General features: G+C 39.3%; 1 protein-coding gene across 1 annotated transcript; it reads right to left on the bottom strand.

Annotated features, from left to right (window-relative positions):
• Nucleotides 1–540: 540 nt before the first annotated feature.
• On the bottom strand, nt 541–12,304 carry LOC146452791 (ubiquitin carboxyl-terminal hydrolase 14-like). Its single transcript, XM_085097661.1, has 18 exons — nt 12,172–12,304; nt 11,935–12,080; nt 10,832–10,864; nt 10,249–10,353; nt 9,766–9,869; nt 8,915–9,032; nt 8,022–8,084; nt 7,727–7,868; nt 7,055–7,073; nt 5,466–5,548; nt 5,104–5,135; nt 4,867–4,932; nt 4,507–4,599; nt 3,404–3,526; nt 2,685–2,763; nt 1,898–2,005; nt 1,219–1,293; nt 541–781 (listed from the first exon to the last, which is right to left on the bottom strand). Exons 1-18 carry the CDS (start codon nt 12,185–12,187, stop codon nt 714–716), a joined length of 1,473 nt encoding a protein of 490 aa, XP_084953787.1. The 5' UTR covers nt 12,188–12,304; the 3' UTR covers nt 541–713.
• Nucleotides 12,305–12,364: the final 60 nt, after the last annotated feature.

Raw genomic sequence — 12,364 nt, forward strand, 5'->3', positions numbered from 1 at the left:
ACATTTGAGTAACTATGTCTTTGACAAGTAGAGCGGTTTTAACACGCTGTTTTCTGTTCCTTCAATTCTTCAATAAAAGAAGCGGCAATGGACAGCACAATAGCCTCATTTCAAGCAGCCCCTCCCCTCCCCTCCCTTCTCCCGAGCTTGAATGCCACCCCCCCTTCCCCCCCCGCCATTGAAGTGTTAAGGTTTCAACCAAGGTAAAAATTCTACTGGAAATCATGCTAAGACTAAGAATTGCCGTGTTTATATTAGTGCCCACATGAGCCTGTTTTCAGTTGATTAGTTTGCAAAAAAATAGTAACGTGCTAAACCAATCAACACAAGTTGAACATGTTGGAAAATTTAGCCAGTGAGAAGCAAAATCATACCAAACCGGGCATGGAATGTGCCAGTTTTTTTCCCGCGCTTGGCACCGGCGGTATGTGTTTGTTTCAAGCTGTGATTGGCTCAAGCCACACGTGCTTAGTCACCGCGCCAAACACATGAGAGGCAATGTGCACAAATACTAGCTAAAAGTTCACGACAAACAAATACTTGTTCAGGGTTGTTGAAGTTTCTTTATTTAAAACTCAGATTCAGAATGCTTTGGAATGATTAATTTTCACACTTCTGTTGCGCCCCGAGATGTCTATCAACATAAAAAACGGACACAATTATTGTCCTCCGCCTGGCCTTCCAAACGGCAAATATTTTTTTGTTTCTGATAATCATTCTTCGTCTTCAACTTCCAGCCGACGAGGTCCATAAAGCAGAACGTAAGCACAATGCCAGTCACCTATAAACAAAATACAGAAAATACGTTACTTGCGAACACAGCACAACTCCTGAACTACTGTACACTTGAACCTTAAAAATACGATTTGAAAGTCGAAGCCGCGCACCTGGTCATTGCTTTAATTTGTCCCTCTTGGATCTTTGTTGTTTCGATGAAAAATATACTTTATTCCACATTATCTCTCCCAGTGTATTGGTCGGTACAGTTGAACCGTTAAGAAAAATATTAGGGGTAGTCCCTGTGATGGACTTGCATCCCATCCAGGGAGGGGATGGTAATGCGGGTTACCTCGTGCTTAATGCACCAGCCGTGTGTGACTTGAACTTTCATACACTTGTGCAAGAAAACAGTGTCCCTCTTAGGTTACGAAATATTCCTTGCCTAACCATAACCCTAACTGAACCCGAGAGGTCTGCTGTGTATGTTTGGAAACTTACCACCACCAGAGAGCTTAAGAATATCTTCTGATGTAACGTTTGACATCTTGTCATCATCACACTTAACCCACTCGTCTGCAAAAACACAAAACGTGGAAACTTTTTAGCAAAACTAAAGCTCTTTTGCAGCCCCGCAAAATAGGAAACTATACATGGTTAAATATTTAAGACTTTTAAACATTTCAAAACAATGACACAACGTTTGAGTTTACAAGACATGTTTCCGATACTTCACTATTTATCATCAGTTCAAGGATGTTTACAATTTTCTGATTATATATAGTCAGAAAATTGTAAACATCATTAGATGACAATGAGAGAGTGGATTCTATACTGTTACCTAATTGCATGAACTGCACATGCAATACACTTTTTGGTACATTTCTTTGCCGTCACCGCGCGACCAGGACGTGAAATTTCCTTATGGGACGTTTTATGGAGGACGTAGACACACGACGACGAAATTTTCTTTCCCTTTAGGAAATTTCATCTACATTTGAGGTTTAAAGCGAGTTGGAATTATTGCGACGACGTTTGAAAAAAACGCGAACTGAATTCATTTTAGCAGTGACATTTTCGCTGCCTTCGTCGTCGCTAAAGCTCCCCAATGAGACAGGTGCAAGGAGAAAGGTTCAGGAGTGAGGATCACGCATGCGCAGCAGGCAGTGGATACTGTTACCTCCTTTCCGTCTAATCCAAGCTAAGTAATGTCCTGAAGATGATGATCTTCCTTGATGAGTTAACACAGCCGAGAGTTCATAATATCCACTGTTGTTGGAACCAACGTCTGCGAAGAAAAGAGATGTCACAAAACAATAATTATTGATAAAACTAGTAATAATCAAAGATCAGGGAGTGCGTTCGATGATCTTGATCCCAGGCCCTCTCTCCTTTGCCAAGTTGATGATAATGTTATCCGCCCCTGCAAAATCTGCAGGGGATGCCAGAAACGCGTCCCAAGATCCATGCATTCGTTGCCCCATACAATCTCGACTTCACTCTGTATTAGGAGTGCGTTCTTTCTACGTCGAACGCAAATACAAAAATCAATTTGTGTAATGCAAGTATCTATAACAAGTTCAAATGACTTGAAAACAATAACAAACACTAATATCAAGTCTTAAAATGTAATTTAATTAAAAACATTAATTCCCCCCCCCCCCCCAAAAAAAAAAAAAACTCAAAAAGTCCTAAAATTCTAAAATTATAGCAGCTAAAAAGGCATATATCAAAAAGAGGAATCATGAACATCACAACATATCACGTAGGAACAGTTTGACTATCATAAAACAAGAAAGGATGCCTTCCGGTGAATGACGTTTGATGATGTCGAATTATTCGCTGGTATAAGCTCAGTGAAAAAAAAAACATTTTGCTTTAGTACTGTGGTATGTTGTGCTGTAACCTGTTCACAACGTGAAATGGATGGCATTAGCAGCAATACTAAATAACAAAGCAGTGTTTACCATCAGGAAAACAAAAAGGCTCCAGTCTTGTCTTCTTGTCAACATCCATCGGTTCTTTGCCTCCTTCTGCTTTACGTTTCTGACACAGAAAAAGAAAACCCTTCTACTGAATATGTGTCAAGTGAAAACAGGTTAGCTTTTGTTTGATGGATGAGTGGATGAATGGATGGATGGCTTGACTGACTGATTGACTGACTGACTGACTGACTGATTGATTGATTGATTGATTGATTGATTGATTGATTGATTGATTGATTGATTGATTGATTGATTGATTGATTGATTGACCAACTGGCCATCCAACCAACTAACCCACTGATTGCCTGACTGTCCAACCAACTAGCTAATAATTATTGGACGACTAACTGGCAGAGCGACTGACTAGGTGGGTGACTGACTGACTGATTGAATAACAGCCAAGTTGACCAGCTGAATGACTTGCCCATAGGCCAACCCACCAGGTTGGTGACTTACTGTTTGTTTGACTCACCGACCGATTAACTGATTGACTGACTGACTAGCTGGCTGGTTGACAAAACTGACTGCCTGTTGACTGACTGACTGACTGACTGACTGACTGACTGACTGACTGACTGACTAGCTGACTGAGTCAACTTGGCCACCTCAATGATTTAATGAAATGCAGTGACAAACCAACTGATTGACTAATATATTGTTTTGAATTCTGCCTGAGGAGATACCACTTGTGCTTGTCTTACCGTCGCTTCTTCTACTTTCTTGTCCTCAATCTCTTTAAACTTGGCTCTGATAGGCATCAACTTTTGCTGTAGCTCTTCAGTGCACAGGTCAAATGCATCCAGGCTTAATGGAAACTTGACATCCTAACAATGAGCACAGTATATGACTTTCAAATTATTGAGCAAAAATCTATTTGAGTCCACTGAACTGTATCACCATTATTACGCGGGATGCCCAGAAGGGGCATACCGTGTCTAAAAACGGGTCGATTTCTTTTTCTTCGTCGTAGCCACAAATCGGTACATTAATTTATTCATTAATTTCTCCCCTCTCCTACTCGGAATGTATTATTCTGATTGTCTTCAACAACGGCAGGCCAATCAAAATCCATTCTTGTCGCGTATATCGCGAGAGAGGGGACCCACTCACCCCTACTTGTGTGACGTCAAAGCATCATTTGATTTATTCATTAATCTTGGATTAAATTGGTGGCGCCATATTGTTAACATGTTGTGGACTCAAGTGTGCCATTTTAAAACGGAAAATAAACAATTTTGAAACGATAAATCGAAAGAATAACTTCTTTAAAACGGTGGAAATTGGAGAATTCCTGGCGAAGAAATCGTGCTTTGTTTGACAGTCTTAAACCACGATGCGAGACTGAAAAGAGGTCATTGATGTATAGCCTTATCTAAATCTGCGTTATTATGTAAAGTTAAGTTTTCCGTTTTGCCAGCATGTTTGTAATTTTCTGTTTGTAATAATTATTAACTCACACAGCCCGTCTCGATTAGCTCTGCTATATGCGGGCTGTGTGTATTCCTGTAAAAGATATGAATATTTAATAAAGTTGTTGTTGTTGTTGTTGTTGTTGCAGAAGCTTACGTTATCGTAATGGAATTTCAGAAATTTCCGGTGAAAGTCTGAGTCGCGTAACACAAGGGAAACAACGTAACACTATCGTGGTGACTCAAACTATTCCATTAGCAAGGATAGTTTTATAAATCTGCAAAGCATACAGTTGGAATAAATGCATCTCGCGTAAATGCCAGTGCAGGCATCTTGTTTTCTTATTGTTTCAAAAGGCCCAAAATTGTCAACAAGAAATGAGTTAAGGCTCTACCTTGAGAATCTTGGCATTAATGGCATCTTTTTCCTTGAAGTAAAATCTGACAAACTGGACTGTCAGGTAAGCAGGGAGGCGGCTCAACTTTGACTGAAAAAGCAGAACGACACAAGCCACTCAGTAACAAGTACAATACACTGTTGCCTTTCATAGGGAACAGTAAATTACAGAAATCTCAAAAGGTTGAGCACTTACAGTGAACAAAAGTTAGCCCTAACTTGAAAGTTTGTTGTCCACTTAAAGTACATTTGGTACTGCTCCAATGAATCACTTTAATCATTGTCAAGAGAACACTCTTGACTTCTAATTAAACCCAAGTAATGTACTCTCCTGCCTACACTTTCCAAAGAAACTTACAGTCTTGGTGTACACTGCATCTCTTCCAAGTGTAACTGACTTTTTTTCTATGTTCTCTACAAGCCGCTACAGTAAAAAAAATGGACAGAATAAATATTTTAAGAAAAGGAACACATGAAGTCATCAGCAGGCAAAAAAGGCAAAACAAAGGTCTTTGTTTTAGACAAAGGCCTTTGAAAATCATGTTCAGTGTAGTAAGGTTTGTAATGCAGGACTATGAAGGAGAAAAACACTTACACTTTTAAGACCAGTGTGCATGTATTTCACATCTGAAAAGAATAAGGATACAAGTTTTGGTTTGGTATCAACAACTTTTATTTAGTTAGGCATAGATGATTGCATATGTGTAATACAATACTGTCTAATACACAAACACTTACATATTAAATTCAGACAGTTTCTTAAGAGTGGTGTAGTGGAAGTTTCAAAAGCTAATTTTGGTTTCTTTGAATATTAATTTATGATTTTGAGTAAGACCACTCTTTAGAAAGCCTCTTCCTCCACTCATCTTTCCAAAGGATGAAATTAGACTCTAGCATAAACAAACAAATTGCACTGATCATAGAGCTGCCTTTTAATGGTATAATTTGGCAGTTCACCTTGTGAAATAAAACAGCTCAGTTGAAAGAGTGTTTCCTTGGACTTGGTCTCTGGTTCATCTGGTGCCTCTGCACACTTAAGACTAAAGAAATGTTAAGGATTTTAAAGTAAAAATAAAACATACTGCATGCTCACACTCATTGTGCCTGCTCTGTACTTTGGGAGTGGGCTGTGCAGGTCATACAGACTTTATCAGCGGTGTATGACATTTGCAGACTGCAGACTGCAGACTGCAGACCGCAGACCGCAGACCGCAGACTGCAGACTGTAAAATAATAACTCTATAACACTGTAAACTTTCAAAAATTCTCAGACCACCGCAATAATTTATTTAGGGTCGAGATATTATAAGCTTAATAGATCTCTAAGATTTTGGTTTACACACTGAGTACGCGCATTACTCATTAAATGACCAGCATCACTTTCAGAATTATACTAAAACTACCCACTAGAGCCTTTACATGATGTTATTTCCTTTCGCGAAAAAACATTGGTTCGGTGCGTGTTAACACGAAATGGTTCTGGGAGCGGTGTTCATATTATTAATTGCGGATCGGGCGGATAGCATCTATTACACATGGTTTCTCATTCACAGTATTTAGATTCCTTCCACATCACAAATAGGGCCGGCGATTTATTTCCGGTATTCCTGGGTTTAGTTCATTTCTGGTATATTCTAACATTACACAGACAAATTGCTCAAACAAATCGGATGTCAATATCCCACCGCATTCCGAACTTTCTTTGCTGAAGAATTACTTAATAGACAAGTATTAGTCGGCTACTTGTTATTATCATACAACGATAACCTTTTAAAAAGAAAAAGAAAGAATCGTGCCTTGAATCCATCGAAGCCATTTCTTTTCTACCTTTACAGCCAAAGACAACTTGGGGGCGAGGCTGTTGTAACTTTACGCGGGAAAAATCAACCTCGTCGATTTCCAATTTTTTTTTTTTTGGACGTTGCTTTTTTGATGATGACATCACCTTTATTCTTATTCTTTCTTTGGTCTGCAGTCTGTGGTCTGCAGTCTGCAGTCTGCAGTCTGCAGTCTGCAGTCTGCAGTCTGCAGTCTGCGGTCTGCAGTCTGCAGTCTGCAGTCTGCAAATGTCATACACCGCTTTATCAGTATGAATGAGTGAGTGAGTGAAGGAGGGAGGGAAAAATGAGCCTGAAAGTTGTTCTTTTTTTTTAGCCCTGGCAACTTTTGGAGTGCTTGTTCCCTTCTTGAAGGAATCTCACTAACTACTACAATGAAGAATTGCCTCATTAGACATGGTATTGTTCAAGCCCAGATCCACGACCACCTTGACCATATTATGACATAGCAACACTTCCCCAATCTCGTACCCAGAGTCCTCAGGCTCTTTGGCCAGCAGTTGGTTGCCAGGAGAGACTCTGGGGAACTGGAATTTTATTACTGCAGGGTTTTGTGGTAAAACAATGCAAACCATTACGGGGCAGCCAATCAAATTTGTTTTTAAATTCTCCAGAGTCTCTTCTGGTGACCAACTGCTGGCCAAAGAGCCTGAGTACTCTAGGTATGAGATTAACACTTCCTGTGCTACACAGAATAATAAAGGATACACTGATTCTGACTCAATTCCTGCCAAGAAAGACAAAAAGGAAAAGATTAAAATAACATATTTTAACGTCACTTGTAAGTATCATCAGGTTAAATGATTGTGAAATAAAAAGCAAGTAAGTAACAGTAACAGAATGGATAAAAAACAGCCATAAATTTCATATTTCCAAATTAGAGGTTATCATGCAAATTTGTTATCACATAGGTGTACAATGCTTTGGTTAATCATGCCTTTTTAAAAGCCAAAATCAATATGTATTCTCTCTTCAGTGTCTCCAAATGATATTCTTTTGTTTTATTCGGAACTGGGTCATTGTCAACATGTGGCCTTGTTGTGTCTACTGAACAAAGACCCATAATATTTCATTTGACCTTGTATTGAAACAAAGCATATATTATACATTACTTTGGTAATCTCCTTTAAAACAGTAAAAACAGTATCTAATTCCACCTTATGATTTCACTACTTGCTCAGATATTCAGTGCACAAGAATAAGAAGAAAACCAGTGTACCTCAAATGCCGTGATGTTTTAACAAATTCTCCAAACTATTCACATACAAAATATAGGGCAAACAGTACTGAGAATATATGTGTTGATACAAAAAGAAACTGTGATGTGCTGTAGTGAGAAAACTCTACAAAATAGCCAAACAGAGCAAACTTTTCACTCACCAAAATATTGGTCAATGAATCCTTTGACAGCAGGAGAAGCAGCAGCAGCACCTTCAGCTTGCTCACCATTTTCTGTGGATTTTATGCCTGGTAACTTCTGTTGCAGCATTCGAACGACTTGTGTCCAGCATTCATTTGCATCCTACAAACAGAAAACAAACACTACAGTCAACAACTGTGAATCTGGGAACCCATTTCACATGACTAACTCTCAATCACCAAACATTCATTTTTTGTCCACCCACAGGTAGCAATCCTTACACAATACCATCTTCTACAACTGTGTCTTCTTTACCTGCTGTGCATATATTCCTTGTTCTGTTTTCTCTGCAAACTGTGGGAACACATTGTGAAGAATCTAGAAAAAGAAAGATAAAGTGTAAGATAAAATTAACATTAATGGCTCTTTCAAAAATATAATTTCCTGGGCCTAGTTGTTCAAAGCCCGATTAAGCTAATCCTGGGTTAATGGGAACTTTGATTCAAGTTTAATTACTAATCAGTAAAGTGTTTCCAAAAGATTTTTGGCCCTCAGTTTTGACTTAGACTTTTCTTTGCCTTTAGCTTCAAATTAGCCTTTAAACCCACTTTTAAAGAGCAAGATGAAAACCTCGGTTAACTTTTAATCGTAGATTAGCATTAATCGGCTTTTGAATAACCTAGCCCTGATCCTCACTGCTTAATGCAGAAGTTGACCTTTTTCAAAATTACTGGTTAGACTTTCACATGGCTTGGATGATCACCTTGGGAGGGAAGGGGGGGCGGTGGTGTACTTGGTGAGTTTTTGGGTGGGGTGTGTCGCTGGGACTCTGAAACGCTTACCCTATACCAGACCACGTTCAGCCTCATTTTCCCACCCTACCCTACCCTTTTCTAGACTTAACTTTTTTTCCTGAGGACCTGTTCCAGACTAAATTTTCTCAATGAAACCCTATTCTAGACCACAACTCTCTGATTTTTATACCCTATCCCAGACTTTATAGGAGTAAGCACCCCACCACGTCCCCGCATCCAGGATGATCCATAGAAATTTCTCAGGGATACAATATTCATTATATCACAAACATGGTTCAAATAAAAATCTGAGTCCCCAGTAGGGAAAAATATTGAACAAGATAATAAGCGATCCTCTTCACAATAACAGCATCCTTCCTATAAAAAATTCATAATACAAAATTTTCAGCCAACCTGTAGAAAAATGATAGGAGGCAAAGACTCTGGTGTTTTATCCATGATTTTGTACAGATCTCTGAGGGCGACTGTGATTGAATGTGCTGAATCCACTGAACTTCCCGAAGTACCATATCTAAAGCCAAACACAAAATTTCACGGTGAAAAACAAAAACATCTCAAATTAATAATTGAAAAAAGGGGGTGGAGAGGTACAGGAGTCTGATCTTCCCAGCTGTCGTCAACTTACGGGTCCCCCTGGGCCAATAAAGCATGAAAGATACTGGGCGAGAGGGATCTTATAGGGGAATGCTATCAAGCCAGTTGTGTTTGTAAGGCTGTTAAAAAGTATACCACCGTTACTTGTGATAATTTAAGATTAGGGAGTGTGTTCAATGGTCTTGATCCCAGGCTCTCTCTCCTTTGCCAAGTTGGTGATGATGTCAACCACCCCTGCAAAATCTGCGGGGGATGCCAGATACGTGTCCCAAGATCCATTCATTTGTTGATCGACTGTCCCACACAATCTTGACTCCAATCTGTATTAGGAGTGCATTCTTTCTAGGTCAAACGCAATTATCTGCCGGTCTATAAGATTACACTACAACTAAATGTTATTTTTAATAATTGTGTTTGACGTAGAAAGAACCCACTCCTAATACAGATTGTTGTTGAGATTGCATGGGACAATCAACAAATGAATGGATCTTGGGATGCGTGTCTGGCATCCACCGCAGATTTTGCAGGAGCGGATAACATCATCCCCAACTTGGCAAAGGCGAGAGAGCCTGGGATCGATATCGTCGAACGCATTCCCTAATCTTTGATTATCACTAGTTATTAGCATTACTCAGGGTTGCATTCCTTACTTTGCGAGGGCATCCTTCAGTTCAGGTACATTGCGGAGACACTGCACTGTCGCATTCATGTAGCAGGTGTTTCCAAGGTTATTGAGACCAGTTGGCATGTCATACTAAACACAACAGGGATAAGTAAGTTTTATTTTTAATACTGTAACAAACCTGGTAGGAAATATAGGCTAATGAAGTTGATGACTTCAAAAGCGTGGCAGACAAGTATTTTTAGCAAATTTCACGGCATATCAATAGAATGTACTCAAGTCAATGTTTTTCTAAATTTCTCCTCTCCTGTCCATTGACAATGTACGTGACATACAATACAAAAAAGATGGGAAAACTTATCATGAGCATGAGAACACAGAAAATTAGAACTCTGATAAAAATTCTAGTGCCATGGTGTGTGAAATCAATGACATTAGTTCCACACACTGGTTAGGAGAAATTTGATTTCTCATTGTTTGGTTAAATGTAAAAATAATAAACTGCACTCACAGCAGAAGCCAGCTGTGCTTCAGTCATATCTTCAACAAATACTGTTTTTTTAACAGGAGCTTGAGGCAATTCACCAACAGATCCCATCATCAGCAGTGTGACCCCCTAGAAAAACATACAAGAACAGTTTCACAAAGCTGTTTCTTTATACAAAGTGTATTTTACAAGGTCTGTGAAACATCTACTAACAGTGTGACTATCACACGTTACTGATGCCACTTACACAACAAAAAAAAACTATTCACCTTAGACAAATATACAATTCTAGAAAAAATCCATACCCACCCCCAAAAGATCAGCAGAAATTCCTAGGGGGAGTGGGGTCTTCCAAGCCAAAATTTTACAAGCAAGTAAGAAACTAAACTGGAATTTCCTGGGGGGAGTGGGCGCGAAACAAAAACCCTTCTGTGGGGAGAATATGGATTTTTTCTGAGACAGCACAATAAAACAAAGAATTCCAAGACCATGAAATCCTGAGCTCAACTGTGACATACTGACCATCAAATATGGATAAACAAATAAACTGATGAACTTATTATAGTAGAAGTTATGCATAGTGATTCTAACACAAGGATATACTTACATTTTTAAGTTTGAGGTTTCCCCAGTCATTATCCTGAACAAAATACAAATAAGGAAAGATTTCTACCCAGCTTCATGAATTAATCAAGCATGCACCACTCATATTATCTCTCATAAACAAACAGCAAAAATGGAAAGACTTTAAGTTGGAAAAGTAAAACCTGAGACTGTCCAGAAATCTTGTCACAAACTAAAACAAAAAATTGACTTGGTTCAGAGAATTTTGATCCAGATACCAGTGGAGACATTCCCTTTTTTATCGTTTGTCAGGACCCTTTGAAGATATAATCAGAGGGATTGAAGTTTTGGCAGTGCCTCTGAAAAACCACTCTGACACTTCCAGACTTTGGGGGCTCCTTTGAATAGAAAAATCCTTTACCCCTCAGCAAAAGCCTGCCATCCTTAAGCCGGCGACACACTTGGTGATTTGATACGCTGATCACTGTGATAGACAAAAATCACCAGGTGTGCTCGGTGCAGCGATTGTGAATTATGCCGATCGCTTCAATCGGCGATTAAATTCGGCAGCATTCGCCAGGTGTGCCTGTTCCCGCGATTTTCTCTGCTCATCACTGCAAATCGCCAGTAAAGTGAACCAATCAGGTTGGGTAATTTTGTCACATGACATTTTAAGACTCCCCTCAATGGAGCCCAGGAACAAGGTTGAAGTGCCACATCGCCATGATCGGCAAAAAAAATTGCCTGGTGTGTCCGCATCAATTGGTGGAGAAAATCGCTCGCGATTTTCAATGGCGATCAAATTCACTGTGTTCGGCGTATAAAATCGCCAGGTGTGTAGTCGGCTTTAGAAGGAGTGGGAGAGGGGTGTGGATAAAAAAAGAAATGTCCCTTGGCATCCCTGTAAATACCACCCAATCAAACTTTTTCGTTAAATTAAAATATAGCTATAGCTATTCCATGTAAATTATGTAGTGGGTTAAATGTATACAGATTTAATACTTAGACTGTCTAATTAATGAACTATAAATTGTAAGCTCGTTGAATCACTTGAATCACGTGGTCGTTCGTAATGTTGAAGTACTGTCATTGTGCACGGACTACATAAACACACTTCAAATCAAATCAAATGACCTTTTCACGTACCTTTAAAACAGCGCCCTTAAACATGACCTTCTGTCTCTCAGGAGCAACACCCGACAGAGCAAAAAGCTGAGCTTTGAACAGTTCAGGAGACTCATCGCTATTCAACTCCACATTCTCGAATTTTTCCTTGCCCCATTTAACAGCCACTGTTTTAAACGATAAAAACAATCGACACTTAACTAAATTAAACAGACAACAAACCAGGACTAAGCAGGATACGAATACCTCGTTCTATACCTGTATATATTGGCATTTTGGAGAGATTTTTGTCCAAGAAAGAAGAGTTAAATTATTTGAAGGATTTCTCGGAATTTTTTTTTCTCGTTCATTTACGCCGCTGACCTAACTAGAGCTTAGTTCCTCGCGGTCAGATCTTCTCGAGAATATTGCGTGACTGAAATGAATTTGTTTCCTCACAAAATATTCGCGC

This window comes from Pavona decussata, unplaced genomic scaffold (assembly GCF_977016875.1).
Source record: "Pavona decussata unplaced genomic scaffold, jaPavDecu1.1 SCAFFOLD_366, whole genome shotgun sequence".
NCBI classification, from domain to species: domain Eukaryota; kingdom Metazoa; phylum Cnidaria; class Anthozoa; order Scleractinia; family Agariciidae; genus Pavona; species Pavona decussata.